Here is a 19,708-nt window from a genome sequence, read left to right as displayed (position 1 = left end):
AACTGGGGAACAGCTAGCCTAACGGAGCCTCTCAAAGGCCTGTCGCAAAAACCGGGCGTTTAACAAACAATTGGTGTATTACAAATAGGCTCATCCGTCATTTAAGTTAATTTTCAAGTGTTGCCAATTTCTGAAATGTTATCTTTGTCCCCAAGTGTCTCGAAAGCAACGTCTATTACTTAACTATCTTTCAATGATTAAAATTATCAAATGTTGGGTGGCAATCGAAGAAAGCTGATATATATTCTTTTATTTGTAAAAACTAAAATAGGGCTGGAACGTTAGAGTTGCGAAACGAGGTTTTTATCGTTGTGTGGAAGGGCTGAGAGGCTATGGGCACAAATAATGCGGCCTCAATCTAAACAAAAGCACGCCGAGAGGAGACTAGGAATCGCCGCAGTAAATGTGAAGCTAAGCATACATTGATTCCACATAGTATCGTAGACGGTGATTTGTTGGATGGGGTGGATTAAATCCCAAAACATGGTAGAAACAAACCAGGATGGTTGGTTTCTGTTGATTAAATGCCATATAAGAAGCGTTTTTATTACTAAGTTCATTTTAATGAGACTGGCCTTATTTTTAATGTTTTTGATGGATTTAGAGTACCCATAAGACCAAATACAATCGTATTTACAGGAATTATTAAATGTGTGGAAAAATGCCTAATATTTGCAAAACGCCGTCCAACAAGGCTTTAAACTGGTAAAAGGTAACTGCTGCAGTGATCAGGCCTTTGAAATAACACAAAACTTGCACCCAAATTAATTTCTTTATAAAATATTAATGGATGAAGCGTTTTGTAAGCGTAGGTATATTGGCTCTTAAATGTTAAAAGTCAAAAGCTTTTGATAATGCAATTTGTGTTTAATTCTCAAAGCTTTCAAAGATGTCGCTGTCGATCGTTTTTGCATTTATATTTTAACCAGAAAGAAGTCACCATGGCCATGAAATCATGTCTAGAGGACCAGTAGGAAATTGGCGGAATATCGTGTGCCATTTTAGCCCAGGTGGGTGTGATGTCCTTTCATTATCATGCAGGGCGATTCTATGAGTAGTTTTATCTCGAATGATGTATATTTTGGCCGGCTCAAGTTAGTTTTGCTACAGTTATTTGCTCGGCTACTTTACATTGTTGTCACTTTCGTGAATAGAAATGATTCGTATTCGCTTGTAACCCACTCAATTCACGTTATTTGCTGTGGTTTTGTTATTAGGTTAGTTTTTAAATATCGCACATGCATACGTTTCCGGATGTCCTGTAACTGCTCCTTGGAAAACGTGATCCTACTTTGCTTTTAGCCACGGTGCTAACTGGTAGCTTGTGCTCATTCTTCTCGGACTTAAATTCTAATTTTCCTACTACTTGTCTTGTGTTTCCGATACAAAGGACACAATTTCGTGCAATCTTTGATTTGATTTCTTTACTGATTATTTATCGCATAGGCATTTCATTACAATGACCTTTATATACTTGACATCGGTTTCGTGGTGGTATTAATTGTGCGATCACTTATAGGTAGCCTCTTGACATTAAGTATTCGTAAATTGATTGATGTTCTTCCATCTCGAGCCCCTTTCTGAGTTTGGCGGGTACTTAGTGGTTGGATTCTGATTCATTGATACCGCTTCATCTTATCCATCTCGACCTTCATCGAGGCTGTTCAAAGCGTTATGCCATCATTTTTTTGTCGTAGGAAAACAGTGGAACATCGATTATTTCTTAGGGGTGCTGACTCTGGGTGTTCGTTTCCTCTACCTGGGAGACAGGATCCCGAATATAGTGTAATGTCCGTCGGTGAGGGCGCTAATCAAACACCTGATAGCCAGCGTCGAAACCAATACCACCAAATAGCAACCGGATCTGAGTCTTTTTTCCCTTCTACATCTCAGTCTTTGGCAGCTCGACAGCAACATCGGGCGCCAGCAATTAACTACTCATTTGTTCACTCCCCAGAACAACAAGGGATTCCAATTAACTATCGCAGTCATAACTATAATCACCGCTCCTGTTTTCCCTGTTTACCTAATTCCGGAGGTACCGTTAGTGTCAGTGAAAACGATTCAGCTGTTCAACTCTCTGCAGACCACAGCAATCCCAATCCCCTTAACGAGCTCGACTTCCGACTCATGAATATTGAACCGAATATGTCGCCATCTTCTGGCATTACGTCGGTGTGTTTATCATTTCCATTTCCTATTAAAAGCTTTGAAATTGAATAAGTTTGTCTGGTGCCAAACCTAGAATTTTTGGTACATACATAAAAAAGTTGTTATTTGGGTATGGATACTGATATGTTATTTTACCGATAGTTTGAGGGTCTGCATGGACTTTTATCCATGTCAGTTACCTTCCTTGTTGTTCAAATATGCGATGATTTCATCATTTTTTATCGTTACATAAACTACCTTAGAATTACTAAATCATATTTCTGTTTTTTTCCTGAAGCCTATGGATTTGGGTTTCACAAACATCGGCGATGAACAGAGTATTGACAACATTGACCTCAATAACATAACGCCTTCTATTAAACTTGCCTCATCAGTAAGTTCTGGTGCTGTTGCTTTTGGTGTGATTGTCAATTTACTGTTTTCTTTACTTAATCCATCTGCTAACGAAGTAGAAACTTTCCCATTTATTTACCACCTCATAGTTAGAACTTCCGTTTGCTGCCAATTCCTTTCAGATATGCACCTAAGTGTTTTTTCTTAACTACCACTTTACTCTTCTGATGTGCATTTGTGCATCTACTGGGGGTCATAGTTCAACCAATGTACTTTTTTCAAATTGACGAGTTTAAGACTGTTACACCTGCACATATTGTGTGTAGAGCTTAAGTTAACTTATTCATAGCAATGTTAGTGAGGAGTTTTTTATCGTTGGGAAATGTGTAACATAAGTGTGATTCCATTAATAGAATGATTGATCGGATGTTAGTCCAGTATGTTAAGGGGTCTATTTTTAATGTGCTTAAGTTCTAATCACAAAAAACAGCCGATAAAAGCGTCCACCACATAGCTTATGGAACTATTGCAGACTACTTGAATGATCTCTAAAAGACTGGCATATTTGCCTCAAGAATCGTAGTCCACTCTAGCCTAATGGATGGAAAATTAGAGGAGATTGTTGTGCCAGTGTATTTGCTTAATTTGGTTATTTGTTTCGAGGGCTCTCCAATGCTTATCACATCAGTTAGCTTGATATTAAATCGAACAGCTGTACTGAACCCACTATATCTACCATCCTGTCATCGGTATGCCTTTCTTCAAAAAGTTGACTCTTTTGGGACCAAGTGACTTTCCATCTGGAGGCGGTAACGGAAGCGGCGGAGGTAACAATAGCGGTCGTCGTGGTAAACTGCTGGTAAAAAGTGACATTTCAAAAGGTCGTGAAAGTGGTGGAGGTTTCGGGGGGAGTGAGATGCCTTCCACCTCCTGTCCAGCTGACGACAGTGGCGGAGCATATCTCACTGTCGGAGAGTCCTTCGAGAGCCCTACGGGTGCTTTGAGCATCCCTCGAGCCAGGGGCGGTGGTAATGGTAACGCCTCGGGTGGCAGTGGGGCTAGTAGTGTCACCGGAACCTGGGGTGGTAGCAGTCTCACCAGTCTCTCCGGCCCCCCTAACCTCCCCATGCTCTCGGGCAACTCTGCTAGCAACGATAATCAGCGTGTTGCTATGATCAGGGCTCGCAGCAAGAAAGACAGCCATAATCGAAGTAAGCTCATCCATACATGAACCTATTTCTAACAGATTTCATCTAGGTATTGATGCTTGGGATCCTTTGTTCGGCTCTTGTAAAATTTAAGACCCTGAGCCCATTATATGCTCATTGTTGGCATTGGTGATACGCCTACTACTGATTTAGAAGAGGTTGTTCCGACCTGCATAGCGGGCCATAATTATTGCATAATGATGCGCTAACCACAGTATTTCTTGCCTTTCATGGGCCCATGAGAGTCACCACCTCCACTCTAAGGTGCGCACTTCGTCATGAAACATTAGTGCCACAGGTACTTTAAAAAAGTGTTCTCTTACGAAACCAGAAGGCCTTGGTTTACACGTGAAGTTAGCTTCCACCGTCTGTTTCAAAATTTTAGATGCCTGTATTTGCAACCGTGTATTGCCTCTCGTGGCCATCTGTGCCCATCTCTCATTAAACTGAATCCCGGTTGGATGTTTACCACGGTTACATTTAGTTTACTTCATGTTGGCGCTTCTTGGTGGACCATGTTTTTTCTCGCACATTGGTTTCAGTTGTCATTCGGAATAGGGCCATTATCATACATATTTATCCATACGTCTTGCTTCATTTTTTTACTACAATTACTTGCAATCATAATGTCATTTAGGTGAAAATCTACTGTCAATAGTGGAAAATGTGCAAATTTGATCGGAACTGTGGTTTATGGCAACTTTGGAAATTAATTGGACAAGGCAGAAGTAATTCTCATAAAATTTCAACTATTGCCATGGTAGTGTATGACTAGGTTTTTATTCTGGCCTGGATAAGCGTGTATTTTATTTTTTGACCACATTTGCCAGAAAACTGTCTTGTTAATTGGTTGGTCATGATATTTCATTAGTCAGGTATATCTCGTTTAGCAAGTCCTGGAGTGTTTAGCAGTGGGATCGCTAAATTAGTTGTTATCATTAGCCCTGTAGCGGTTTCCTAATTTTATCGTATTCATTGAGCAATTTTCGCTATCTATGGACCACCATATCCGTGGCTGCGCAATTTTTATGTGTATTCTTTGTTTTGGAATGTTTCAAAGCATTTTCACCTTTTCCTTCTAACTTTCCATTTTGAATGGAAGTAGTTCTGAATAAACGCCTATTCACGATAAATGGTAAGAGAAATCTAAGTGGTGATTGAAATACACCTTTCATTCCTTACGGCCTCGAGTCACATTGATTGCCCTTTCTCAATGTATCGCGTCCACAGCAACGTCTGGCTGTTTCGCAAAAGTTACTGGATTATAATAAACATTTGCCACAATGCATCATGCATTTATTCATTTTTAGTTATCGAGCTTGCGAAAAACGAGGTTTTAACTATGTGAAGACCTTATTAAAGTACAGTACTTTAAAAGCGTGCCGAGGTTATTTTGAAATGTTATCACTAATTGGGGATTGCATAAACTGTATGTTGCCTTTGTGAAACAAGGCCAATTTGGTGTACGGGTGACTGCTTAAGTCACCGAATTGCCTACTAGGGCGTGATTTAATCTACCTACCCGGAAATAAATGATGGTTAATGACATTTTTCGATTGGCAAATTAGCATCGGTGAGACTCCGTTGCTGCTCCAAGTCAACGTAGTAGTGTGTTTCCTTTGGACTTTTTATTCAGCGTGTACTGTGTACGCAGTCAAAAATGAAAACGTAATCGAGGTAAGCATTGAAGAACGTCAGAACCATTGTTGAGTGCTATTGGCGGTTAACCAACGATCAGTACGTTCCTTACCTGTATTCGTTTTGCCCTTTATTAGCCAGGCCGTACGCAACGAGGGATTCGGACAGTCCAAACGCCTTTTCCGTTGAGCTTAGATTATAAATTGATTTTCCCATGATACCCATTATCTCTCATTTTAAACGGTCGAATCTTAGCTGCTAAATATCCAAAGGGATAATGACTTGTTACAGAGCCTCGTGCAACGTGTCGCCACTCCGCTTCTTACTTGTTTTGATGCCTAATTATATGTTGAGCTTATCCCTGAATGTATTATTAGAAGCATGAATATTTTTCCAACGCTGGTTACAACAGTTACACCGTTTTGCCACTTTTGTATTTGATCATCTATGCCTGATCTGTTAGCAGTAATTTAATAAGTGGTCTGCAATACCATTGTGTGTAACTTGTAGTTCAATTTTAGTGTTTAACCTTGGTTTGTACATATTCGCTTGTTTGATCAAAGTATCGTTAAGGGTACTTATCATTTGTCTCTTTGCTTCCATTCTTCTTACATAATATCGAGCTGCCTGTAAAATCCGTCAGGGAAATCATTCCCAAAGTTAGCCGGGCGATGAATTGCAGCAAAATTCCTTTACTCAATACCACATATTTAATCATCCGTCTTGAATTGGTGCAATCGACTTCACTTGCTAATTTCTCCCAGCGAGATCGTGTTTACTTACGCTAGTATTGAGAGCCACCGTCTCCTCAGTCGCTAGGGCCGTCTGTACTTAGTCATGTGTTTCCTTTTTACTTTTACTGGTAGAGTTTTTGATCTGTGCCCGTTGGTCTAAAGCTGCCGGCTATTTTTGTGGTGTTCCCATTATGTGGACGTTCGGTAACGGCCCTTTAGTCTGCACCACTTTATCTGTACGTTTTAGCGCCTTGTGCTCTCTATCCCGGCTGCTCGCATCCTCGAACTGTTGCCATGGCGGGTAAAGCCCCTGTCATTGTTGCTATCAGACAGTTTGTTATCCGCTATCACAACTCATGCCGCCAATTGAACATGCTGCTATTTTTGACCAATGACCATAAACTTATTTTTACTGGAATTCAGTATAGCTGAAAATGTACATTCTGGATGCTCTTCTTTGAGTCTCAAAAGTTGACAATACTGATAATGCTATCCTCTGACAAAGAAAAACTTCTTATCAGTCATTTCCACTCCCTCATGACCTTTTGAACTCTCGTTTGCAGGTGGACCTATTGAATCGACCGCACAGTAAGCAATGTAGGGTTCGTAGTTTCCTAATGTGCATTGGAATTGTGGTTCAATAAGGAACTTTAACTCGATTTTTAGTATCTGTGCTATCCAGTTCATTCTGAATGTTGACACAAGACACTCATTAGGCTTTCCCCTATATGCTTTTAGTTGAACGGAAACGTCGGGATTACATTAACTGCCAGATCACGGAGCTAGGCACTCTACTCCCCGAAGAGATGTTCCGCGAAAAGTAAGCTTTTTTCTGTTGTGTTTACACGCTTTTCCTATTCTATCGTTTTAGTGACTGCTCCGCTGTCTTTAGGAACTGCCGGATTCGTATAAACGAACTAATTTAATTGCCATCATCGAGCATTTCCTAGACGATTTTTCGGTTTGGCCTTAGTAAGAATTTATTGTTACCCGTCAACAATCAAATGCTTTTTGGATCACCCATAACGTAGATCCTTATAAATGTACATAAACATTCAAGAATCCCATATTTATTTGTTAAGGTTCCTTGATTTGTTTTTGACCTTAAGTTTAAATCGAGCCACCCTCATGATTGTCGTTAAAAAATCAAAAACGTTCAGTAAACGTTCCATTTGACTTCATTATTGGCAAATTAATGTACTAGTGGCTATCTCATCTCGGGAAGTCTTGTAAACGAATGGCCGTCTCCGATTTCGCCAACATATCTCGATTGAGGTGTGGCATCATCGACTACTTCGATGCATATCAATGCACTATACTGCGATACATTGTTGCATAGCTAAAGATAGCATTTAGCTTTGTTTTTATTTTTCATGGTTCTTTTGAGGTGATGCTTCCCCACATCATTAGTTTACTAAGGCAGTGTTCGAAGTGTTTCTCGTTTAGGAATTACTCCCACCGACCCATGAACTGCGTCGGAGTGGTTGTTTTCAGCGTTTACTGATCGCTTCAAATACGTCATTAGTCTAGGCGAATTTTCGTGTTTATTAGGGATAAGATACTCTGTAATTTAATGGTTTCATGGACCACAATCAGACATTTCGTCTGAAAAAACCACTACTCATCCGGTTTTGTGCTTTCCCATAACCCTACCACTGATCCATATCACCTCGACTAGCAAATTTGACCGTGCTTATGCATCCGACAATGGTGAGCGTGTCTGCTTTATATGGCGTGCACTGTAGCGTCTACTGTTTGGCCGTGACTTATCTACCAATCACGAGGGGAGAGTGTATGAACGGTTAAGGCATTCTTCCTTAAAAGTAACGCTGGGTTCTGGTACACGCAGTCACTCCTGAGGCGCACATGACGTTTGGTCTGCATTACCCCTCTGTCCCTTTCTGCTTTGTTTTGCCTTAGCCTTTTGGTCGATTAGACTTTTGGCACTCTAGACGTATCATTTAGCCGCCATGTCAAAGGTGTTGTGTTGATTGCTGGCTTGTTTACTTTTTGATTAACCGTCAATGCGCTTGATTCCATCAACTCCAGGTTTTGTTTGGTGCTGTTTGACCTCTGCACCAAAAACTGTATTGTTCATAGTCAAATACGTCTAGCTATTTTTAAACTAAACAAGCGAAATCAGTTTATCGGTACAAATAAGTGGAATGGCGCAGAACAGTACATTCATTTCATGCTGCCTATACGTCTCTGTAAATATGCTCAAGTAAATCACCAAAGGCTAAATTACTGGTGTTGGGAGTTTGGAGGTTTCTACGATTTCCTTCCTCAGTTGGAGTTCCAAGAACATTAATCCTTATCTTCGCAAAAGGCTGTCAGTCAAATACATTTCCTGAACGTTCATTGGGCACTTGATTTCTTACCCAAAATGCCCAAAGGCGTGTAGATTTAAAGAATGTTTCTTAATTAGTCTGAAGATCAGTCAAAGAATTCACAATAGTCCGCATCGGCTTTATCAGTATCGGTTCAATTTCTTCGAATGAAGCATGCCCAAGTTACTGCCAGTCTCTCCTTTCTTAATACCTACATCAGGATCGCTTTGTTGGTTTTGGTTTCAGAGGAGCTTCACCCTATCAATTTGTTTGCCCTCATGCAAGTCAACGGCCTTTACTGCACCGACAAAAATTCGATCAATGTCCGCTTTATTTCAGACAGCAATCGGGTGGGTAATAGGTGTCAGGCGCTATGGTTATTCATTTCCCGAAACTTCACTTCTACAATGCACCTCATGCCAATTAGTCCTAAAGCGCGGTGTTTTAACCCACCTTGTAGTGGGTTAGTGAAAATAAACAGCTCCTCCACTAAAGTACAACTTGATGGGGATAGAGCGAAGGGGAGAGGAGCGTGACAAGTGCAACCGCACCGTGCTCTTGTATCAAGACCTCCCATTTGAGAGTCTGATTTGCTTTTTTTCAAATATACTGCCAATCATAACCATTCGAGCCGATGACTTCGTTCTTTGTATGCCAGTTGATTTTGTGTTCGATATTGCATACAAGCCGGGTTATGACAGTCTTCTGTCAATTAGGAGCAAGTATTTCTTCCGAAATGCTTCCGTACACATTATTACAAGCACACCGTTTAAATTACCTGGCTTTAGATTCGATTACTACTGGATAATGCCCTAAGTGCTGATGTTCTGAGAGCGCTTGCTCCACTATCTTGGAAAATAATTCTTCGCATTTGTTCCCTTTTTTTGCTGGAAACCATCGGTACTTTCGTAACTATAACCGTCGAATACGCGAGTAGGCTACTTCGCGATGGGTACTACAGGTATTCTCTAGTGCGTCTGATCACGTTCTAGCATGATGCACGTAAAATGACCTTGAGGGTGATGTTTAGCAGGGGTATGTACGTCTCTCCTAACGGACACTGGTCATTGGGCTTTGAGCGCATTAATTGGGAGAATTTAGGGGTGCGAAATGCACCTAATTCGTACTTTGGATAACAGAAGTGAGGTTCCACGGTGAACCTACGATTACTTGTCTCAACACAGGCTTTACTTAATCAGACATGAGCTTTCCCCTAAGTCCCATTCAATAGTCATTCAAGCCAGTGAAATTCTTCCTCGTGATTGAAGTAATTCATCAATCCATTTGAAATTGGAGCATCACAGCCGTAGTTGATGTTATGGATTTAGGCGCACCTCTTGTTTATTACCAAGCTCGTTTTTCTATGAATTCTGTTAAGTTGATAGAATTTGTACCATTCGAATTACGCAGTGACTCACAGATGTCTAGCAAATAAAATCCGAGCGAGCATTGTGCACCTCTTTACTGGCACAGTAGTTAGTTATTAGCTGGTTGATTTATTTTCACAATACGATATCTATTCTCAATACTTTTGGCTAGGGGCGCGAAGTTAATCACATACTTTCGACTAACACGTCTTGAACTATTGAGATACTATGAACTTCGTGAATAATGGAATCAAATTTTTAAAGAAGCTTAACTTCAACACGAAATTATCAGGTGGCAGTTGGTATGACATTTTGTGTGTACCCAATCTACGGGTCTTTCTGTAATCATCAGTATAACTTAAGACATTATCGGCGTTCATTAGTATTCGTGGGCACTACTGCGTCTGAGTACTCAAAAGTCGGCGATAGATTGAATCACCCGAATGAAGCTACAAACATTAGCCAAATGAGGTTGTCACTGTGATTATGAAATGAAATGTACGTACTTCTCTAACCGAAGACGCATTCTTGCCCATGACTTCTGACTGAGACATGAGAATGGATCTTTCAAGAATGCCTATCTTCCTGGAACTACATCGGGACCACGGGTATGTCACCTTGACACAGCCCTTACTACTCACGCTATCGCATAAAAATATCTTAAATGGAGTGGCGAACAGCGCGAATACCGTCTCCGTCCACACGAGCGGTCGCTGCAGCCTTGAACGCTGTGGGCCAAATGACGGGGTACGCTGGTTTGTTTCGCAGTCTTTTTTCTTCTCCATCAAATATATGCATTTTCGATAAGCTCTTCGAGACATTGTGAGGTTAACAGAAAATGGTGTTTTATGATGATCCTGACGATCAATTGTAGTTCTCTTTTCGCACACTTATGTTCCTGCCTTCTGTTGGTTCCATTTCTAAACTTAGGTAATTCTTTTTTCTTAAATCTTTTAATTTTTTTCCCCGATTCTTATTTAAATTGGATTGTCTCACGTTTTGAAGTGAAATAATGGTAATTTCATCACATACGCCAGTGAACTGTGAATCATGCGAGATTAATAGCCACATAACTGGCACCATATCAATTTCACCTAACATGGCAACTAGCAAAAGGATAGCCGCGTACTTGGCGTCAGACTATAATTAAGAGTGATAGTAATTTGCTTTCCAAGGCGTTGAAGCGCATGTATTCACGTCATCTTTGCGTTTCAAACCTACGTATTTCCCAGCGTCATAGTTACTGGTCTTAGTGAGGTTTTCAGGCAAATACGCAAGATCGTGTGAGGATTGTTGACAGCCTCTGAAACCAGTTTATTATTATGTCGGGACAGCAGTATTCCATTACTACCGACAAATTTTCTTCGCTTAGGGTGAATTTGATAGCAGATGAATTGGGTTACAAATAGAGAGGGGGCGTGTGAGTGTACCTCGTTAGAGGTGTACAAGTAGTTGTGACAATTTATCGAATACAGGGCGATGTCCACCAGCACGGATTCTCTTGTAAAGGTGGCCGATTTATGATTTACATAAACAATAACATTTTGTGATAACCTAACTCGATGGTAAACGTAAAAATGCTCACTGGCTTTTGCTTCTTGTTTCATGGTTAAATTAACTAGCTTACAATTTGTGAATCTGATCTTTTCCATATTTAATGCTCAAGGGGTAACATGGTTTTCACATCCACTTCCCAGCTTGGTACTGTTCATAAATAGTAGATCTGTGTAAAATACTAAATCCCTAAACAGAGTCTATTTGGCATTAGTTTGATCTCAAATAAATAGGCCCTGTATGAGTAGTATATGCATTATTAACACTCCCGTACTTCATTTTTACACATTCTACTTATTATTATTCTTCCATACTTAAGTCGCCTTCGTCCCCACTTGCCAAAGGTATATACGTAGTGGCTATTACTCCATGCATTTTTCGCGATACCTATTGCTGCACTACCCTATAAAATTCATGTAATTGTCTAAACTAGCGTCCCCGCGCCGCTCATGAGTAAGGGGCAGTAATGATTTTCTGTTGAGGTTAAAATGTACTTTAATTGGAGAAACGGTAGAATTGCCATCTAGTTGAAGTTTTTTCCTGCCGCTTTCATAGTGGGTTAATTTGTAGTTTAAGTTGTTTTGCGTTGAGTATCAATAGGTGTGCTCTGTGATTTCGTCCCCCTATTGTGTTTACAGAATTAGCCATATTCTGGCCAACCTGATTTGGTGTTTTTCCATGGTCTCATGGGAGTAACGCTAGCAAATGAATGCGTATCAATTACGGATTCATTTTGTTCGCATGTATTTTCTCTTGGTAGAATAAATTGGCTGGGCAACTCACCAACCACTACTTTTATCTCTTATCTGCTGCTTCTTTTTCTGACGGACCTCACATACATCAGGCATTCCTTAAAAGCTCTTTGGCAGAATTGGCTCACAAATAATAAATCAATGATTAAAAGGGAATTCACTGGCTAACGCAGGGTAGAAAAGGAGAATGAAACAAAGAACGAGGTGTGTGCGTGTGTATGTGTGGGATCATTATCAATAAATGAATTTTTGCGAAAGGACTTGGGGTGTACACAGGTACGAAAAACTTAGAAATCTTAAACTATGTCATTCTGGGACTCGTATTGAGTGAAGTAGAACACTCCGGCATCGACCTTACCATTCCTCTCACCCTGTATCCATTCACACTAGGGTACTCGTCACAGGCCCAAGCAGTACACATTGCATGTATGCCTATTATAGTTCCCGGTTTAAGCACGAGATCCTTATTTCTTCATTATTACTTAGTTGATTTCCTGATTTCTACCAAACTAAACATTGTATAAGAAACTCACTTTGTCAGTAATGTGTGAGTCTGCTTACCACTTGGGATGTATAAATCTCCCGAGTATTTTGTCCGTTTCGAACCTCGCATTCACCCTATCAACTTTATCACTAGTGCTTGAGCGGTAGCAAAGCTTCGTGACCATACCTCGAATGACTACCTTTTTAGTGACTGCAAGAAGAACAAGGGCAGTATTCTGAAGAACTCGGTGGAGTATATATCTGCTCTACAACGAGAGAATCATTGTTACGCCGATCTCTATAACGAGACCAACCTTGCCAATTCCGTCATCGATCGTTTGGTAAAGCGCATTCAGGTAAATTTCAACTGTCACATTCCTTGCGCCTTCGGAGGTTTCGGTATGCAGTACAAGCTCGTTTCTGCAACAAGTACTCGAAATCCCCTCTTTTCAGCAACCATTCACAGATCCTTTATAGTCACAATATGGCGCAGGTTGTGGCACTAGAACTCGGAGGGTAAAATTGCTTTGCAGTCAGTTATGTAAACAACACACTTTGCTTCATTATTAGGTTACTGATAGTTAAGACCTTCACTTTTTTCGTTGCTACTTAGGTGGCAGTAGAATTAATCTCTTGTTGATCAAAATTGTATCCTTCTCAGGATCTAGAGTCACTTTTGCCGTCAGAATACCTAACCAAGGTGGCTCTCGCGGGTCCAGCTGACTACCGACAAATGCTTCAGGAATGGTCAAAGTTACATGATAGCAATCAACAGAAAATCTCCTCCAGCGCCGCAGCTGCTGGAGCATCCGCCGGGACTGTCGGTGGGCGTGGTGGTGTTGGGCAGGTCTCCGTCGATACCAGTGAATCCTCTCCCGGAATGTCCTCCGTCGGCAACAACGACGACATTGGCACCTATCTTGATGCCAGAGGTATGCCGTTCTCTCTTCTCTCGATGGCCTGCTTGCGAGAGAAAAGTCGATCCATGCAATTGATGGTTAAGGAGTTCTTAAATGAGACACCTCTCTCCACTCATGAAAATGGATACTGTTAAGATGTGTTCTATTATAAGTTATATTTGTCCAAGTATTACCGTGAAAGATAAGAATTCGAGAAATTTGCATTGATTTTACATGACTAAAATCTTTAAAAACTTTGTATTGTTTTAGTGGAATTGTTTCTTAACGTAATTTTACATTTATTGCAAATAGAAGTTGCCAATTATACCTTTCCCTATTTTCCCTTTAATAAACCTAGCGAAGCATAAATCATCTAAATAATAATGTTTACTAGATCAATTTGACCTTATTGTTTAACGTTGAATTGTATGTGGCTTAAAGCCATTTTTACCCACTGTGTCACGAGTCAGTAATCTGCGAAGCATTAAACCAGTATTCTTTGTCACAAAGGGAAAAGCATTCACCTCAATGGCCTGACATGAAAGAATTTCTGTTCTTTAAACTTTGATTCGCTGGGATGCATACTCTCCTGTGCTATTTACATGCGAATTTTTTCAGATAAATTAGTAGGACGCCAACAGCTTCTGTCGCTATAAAGGGGCTCCAAGTCGTAGGCTGTACGTCTCTTAAAGCTCCCTGTACGCTCTTGTTGCTTTTTTGTTGATGGTTACCAATGTGTTTATTTACCATCCCTTTCGACTACAGATTATTTTATTAGGCCTTTTTTTACTAGTTAACCATTTACCTGTTAGTGGTACTCATCTATCAATCCATTTCCACCTTGACACTAGCACATAATAGGTTTTTTCAATGACCCCTAAACTGATTGAGTAATTGACCACCATTTGTTCAATTTCTGTTACAATTTTATAAGGCTTCTTCTTTCTTCAAAGCTAGGATTTGGGGAGCTGATAGTCAACTATGCTTATCTGGATCGCAGGTTTTCATGTACTAATATTCCGAGGTTCCTGCTTCTGCTTACAACAGTTTAACAGTTTCTGTGGCAATTGTTTTAAAAGTCGAGCATGAACGGCCTGTGTACGCTGGAACGGATCCTATTACGAGTTGAACATCTGTCCCTTTTTCTAGCAGATCCACAAAATTACACCATATGTTTCGCGACCAACCTGTTGACATAGACACTGCCATCCTGCGTGCCAAGATGTCTATAGTCGAGTTGTAGTTTTACCATCTGCCAAGTTGAAGCTGACGTTGGCGAAAGTGTATGAGACTTCGTAATCGATGCCTTGGGTTGGTTACCTTTTTCACCCATGGGATCTCAAGGAAACTGTACCATCTTCGGTTGTGAGGCCTATATTTCAGTTGTTAACCTTTGTGCTGGCTTTATCATGATTTAATCGCAACTGCACACGCAGGCACACTTTATTAGCAGGGGGTGTGAGGTGAGATATGCTTGGCATGACACCACAGCACAGAGACGACGTGATCCTGCGGTTGTGTGGGTCTTTCCTGTCTCACCGTGTCACGCTGTGGCATAGTCCTTCTGTCTCACTATTAAATCACAATGTGGGTCGATTTCAATCTGAGACGGCGAATTTCTTCATCCGGGCGACCAGTTCTTGTTTGCGCTTGTGCCCCACACAATTCTACTTTTACTGAAAATTACTTTTACCACCGATATCCACATAATTATTTCCACCCATGAGTTATGTGTGGGCGGTTAGTGCCTCATTGTTGAGGCTTTTCTGAGCTCTATCCTTTTCTCGGAAAGCCTATCGTTCCTAACCTTGAATAGGTAGTAGTTCAAATTATGCTATCAGCAATTTATTCTAAAACAACGGCATCCGGATAGATTTGTGATTATTTCCATTACTTGATATATGCCACACATTATTATTAGCTGCTGAATTTTGAATGAATGAGACAAACAGATTCTCTACCTATTACGTGTGCGTATATACAGTTCAAATTGGGCGATACTTTAGGCATAGTAATTCTATTGACATGAGATTATGTGCAATAATGGGTGAAATAAATATAGCACATATTTTGCCTCTTTCTCCCCGATGACAATCTTTTTGATGTCGTCGCATGTCGCAACCGTTTGTTCGATGTTTTCAATTTTGCCAAAGTTATGTGGAAGCGTAGGCGAGTTGGGGATTCTACTCCAAACTTATTCTCAACCCCCCCCCTTCCTTTTCCAGTTGTCTTGAGTCATTTACTTTTAATTTTTTTCTGTGAGAAAAAGATGATAATGAAAAATGTCCTCATTCAATTTTACATTATTTACTTTAATAAGGTCTGGCATGCATCTTTAACTGCTATATTACATTTACGAACCAGGATCCGAATGATTTTAGTAAATGACATTGAATTTTTACAGCCGATTTCTGGAGAAACACTACTTTAGATTAGTCTTTTTACTAGTTTTTCTCCATTCATGCATTATTTTTTGTTACTTACATCAAGCTGTACTTTAATTATCACTAAATAATTTACCTATCAGCTACTTGCCATGAGTTGTTCTTTATGACATTGACTTGATGTAAAACCGGTCTTATCTGTAGGTGGTCAAATGCAATGGCTTCTTCTATAACTGCTATTTTACTCAGTGCAAATAGGGCGAATTTTCTTATTTTTTTTCCACTCTCTCTTTAAAAAGGTGATTCCAACTCACCAGTGCCACTGGTTGGTCGACCAAGTCGCACTCGCTGCACTTCGACATCCTCAACAACGGGACAGCCGATGACTTTGAGTGTAGCCGGTAGCGGCGTTGGCGGTACTGGCGGTATAGAGGGAGCTCCTTTGGCGGCGCCCCCTCTGGTAGGCTCTTTACCCTCTCGTGGCGCTCGCATTCTGCCTGCCACCTCCCCACCGAATCCCACACAGGCGGGTGGGCGTCTGACGCAGATGCGTCCCCTCTTCTCCCAACTGTACACCAGCGGGGGTGGTGCTAAACATCCCTCACCGCCCTCAGGGAGGATTGCGGGCAAACGTACTGCTTCTGGGAGACCTCCCGCCACGAAAATGGAGGAGGGTGGTGCCATTGCAGTGCCAAAACAAAGTCCCGTGTTTTCTGCCAACAGTGGAAGCAATACTTTCTGTGGCGGTGGTAGCAGTAGATTTGGAGGTCTTAGCGCTAGCCTCCCTGTGAGAATGGCTCCAGATGATTTTCCTTCCACTTCGGAGATGAATACTGATGAGGTAATTTTGACCTCTGATCCGCTGCGCTGGTAGGATTTACGTGGGATGTTTTTCAAACTGAGTTTGTTGACGCCCAGCATCTCAAAGCTGCAAATTCCCACTGTGTCTGTTGCGATCACTATCTCCGGCTGGCGGCACTGAGGATACACTGGGGGGCAAGGAAGCGAACGACGCGTCCGTTTTCTGCTTTCACTGTTAGAATTGTCTCGTTAACTAAATTAAAAGTCAAGAGCATGCGATCCCCTTTTCGTTCCGTTCAGCGGAGTCGTCCGACACCGCGTGGCTCCGTTACTAGCCTGGTGTTTTCTTCAGTGACGTGGTCAAAGGGGCGTCTTTGTCTGGAGAGATACGGAATTTTTATTTTAGGCTCCCTGAGGTCAACACTTCAGATGATTGGAACTGTTGGAAAGGGGATGAAGTTTCATATCTAGTACAGGTTTTATATTGCCTACTCTTTATATCCGCTCCTCCAGCATTTCACTTAATCTCTGACAGAAAGTCATGCTAGATCCAGCATTACCAATCGATGCAATTTTGGTAAAGGATAAGTTCTTAAAATCAGGCTATTCTGAATCACCACAACAGTCTGCAAATGAATTGCGAGTCTAGTTGACTGACATGACCTTCTGTGAAACCCTCTGGGATGTCATAGATCACTTATTCTTTTTAATGGTTTTGAGTTGTTCGTGAACATTCCAAGCTTCAACTTTATAGCAGAAAATATACTTTGTTGTCCACTTTTGCGATTAACTTTAGTCTCGCTGTAGGAGCTCCCATTTATTTAAGCGACAATTTTACGACAGCGATGTTTCGGGGTAGTGAACACATGAAAGGCAATTTCCACCGAATTATAGCTTCTTAGCACCTCATACTGCCCCCATTTCGCCTACTGTCATTGTTCAATATCAATTCATAGAGGTGAGTTAAATTTGGAGGTACTTTTACTGCATTTCAATTTTATTAGACCCTGAAATCCATCGCGCAACCTGTCTCTTGGTGAGGGTCAAGTTTGTATACATGATGAATTTGGTGACTCCTTGGCTCGTATGCTTCGTTCTACTAGTGCCATGTCCGATGCTTTTTTGGACAGAACTATTGAGTGTGATTCATTGTACCCTGTGCAAACAGTCACGAGAGTATGCAGCCCAAACCCTGCAATCCTGCTGATGATTAGTGGAAGTAGTTAAGGAGGTATATGATTATTTCCTTCTTGTTTCGTACCAATTGGTATCTCACCTTCAAACTCATGTTGTACACGGAAACTGCTCTGGATTGGCATTACGTTTTAGGAATGCCTGCTATTCAAATGTGGTATAGCCTCCGTCATCGGAGTGAACATGGCCATTAGTCGCCCGCCCTGCCTTGCATCCGTTTACGAGCAGTCTGTGACACACAAGATCATAATTTTTATACCGATTCGAACATTAGCGGTATTTAGTTTTTTTTTCTGTGCATCATTAAATTGTATGCGTAGGCTGTGATGCTATATCTGTTACTCCTTTTGCTCACATTGGTGTGCTACGACCCGTAAACAAGTGTATAGATACTTTGGAAACATGGCAAATAGCGTTTTGTGATACGGTTGATAAATCGTCAACCGATCACAATTAAGTTAGCGGATTAGTAGGGGTTATTAGCGAAGGCATGCATGTTACAGTACATTTTATTCGTTCTCATGTTATGTAACTTTTTAAAATAACAATCTATTTGTACTTCTAATGTCCCGCTCTTATGCACTGTTTCGCACCTACTAGCATCTACAGCATGAGTTGTTTCACTTTCACTGCCGCACTTTGGCCCATATGTACGTACGCTCGTAAGAAATGCACTTTAAACTCAATGCGTCTTCCCTCCTGTAGTATCATCCCAAACCAAATTTAGCTGGAAAAGCTTATATTCAGCCAGGAGTACTTTTGGAGTTCTGGAATATCTGTACCTTTTTCAGTAAGACAATTATAGGGCCAAATTTATGGGCCAGTAAACAGTGATCCATTCATTTCGAATTGAGGGGGTTCTAGCGGTTTCATTTTTTACTAAGCAGGTTTTTTATCCCTCCCAGCCCTATCTTCGTATGACTTCTGACAGCGGTGAGAGAGGCAGATGCCAGGATGGAATGGCAACCGCATTCAAGCCTGAGCCCATGGCGGAGGTGTCCTGCAACCCGCCTACCACCTTCCATTCACACTCTTACCAGCCCCAATTCGGTGCTGGTGGCGGCGCTAGTGGTGGAGGCGTTCAGCCTATTTGGGCGCAGCGACTGTCACGTCCTCTCTCCGCCGGACAGCACCAACAATTACCCACAGAGACATCGCCGGCACAGCAGGCTAGCGGCATGTCAGACGAACTACAGTTCGACCACGCCATGTAATCATCTTTCGTTCCGCGCCCTCCTTATTGCCACCTCACCCCCAATGTCATTCAGATGTCTCTCGCCTCTTGTCTTGGTCATTGTGTGTTTTGTGTATGTGGTGCCCACTTTGTATACAGTCTCTCCCTTCTTTCCCCTTCCTCCTGCGCCGACATTATTACCCTAATCTGGTTTTATTCTACAAACATTACGACCAACCGCTTTTCTACTCGCTCGCCCACTTGCGCACACTCATTAATGCCAACTTGGACGATGTTTCCTTTTCCGTATATTTACAAACCGTGTGCGTCTGTTTTTATCCCAGACTCAGACAATGATTGACCTCCTGAATCTATCACATGCTAATTCTAACCATTAAAACATTCACAAGCCAGAATTTGGACTTTTGCCCTCTGTTATCCCGCCTTCCTCCTCCGATTTTTTCCATCCCGCACAGCTGCTCCCTTTGAGTATTTTTTCCTGATGTCATAAACACCATATTTTCTCCTCATTAAATAACACCGACGAAACCATTGCTTATTGCGGATGAGGTTGATTTCACTGTGTCGTCAGCACTGCTGTACTTGATAGGAGGTCGAAAAGTGCGGGGTTCCTGTTCAGGTGAGTATTCTATCATGCTGTTTGAACGCCAAATAGATTATTGTC

The 19,708-nt window shown here is 41.4% G+C and overlaps 1 protein-coding gene across 1 annotated transcript; it reads left to right on the top strand. All coding sequences in view use genetic code 11, as the record gives it.

The window, feature by feature from the left end:
• Positions 1 to 1,788: 1,788 nt before the first annotated feature.
• EGR_00350 (Microphthalmia-associated transcription factor) lies at positions 1,789 to 19,063 on the top strand (the record flags this gene model as incomplete). The annotated part of the gene is made up of 9 exons (XM_024489599.1): positions 1,789 to 2,175; positions 2,450 to 2,545; positions 3,275 to 3,716; positions 6,333 to 6,386; positions 6,824 to 6,905; positions 12,780 to 12,927; positions 13,233 to 13,503; positions 16,154 to 16,695; positions 18,755 to 19,063. 9 exons carry the CDS (start codon positions 1,789 to 1,791, stop codon positions 19,061 to 19,063), a joined length of 2,331 nt encoding a protein of 776 aa, XP_024356277.1.
• Positions 19,064 to 19,708: the final 645 nt, after the last annotated feature.

This window comes from Echinococcus granulosus, assembly GCF_000524195.1.
Source record: "Echinococcus granulosus chromosome Unknown EG_S00001, whole genome shotgun sequence".
In the NCBI taxonomy this organism is placed as follows: domain Eukaryota; kingdom Metazoa; phylum Platyhelminthes; class Cestoda; order Cyclophyllidea; family Taeniidae; genus Echinococcus; species Echinococcus granulosus.
This window is presented reverse-complemented; position numbering and strand designations above follow the sequence as displayed.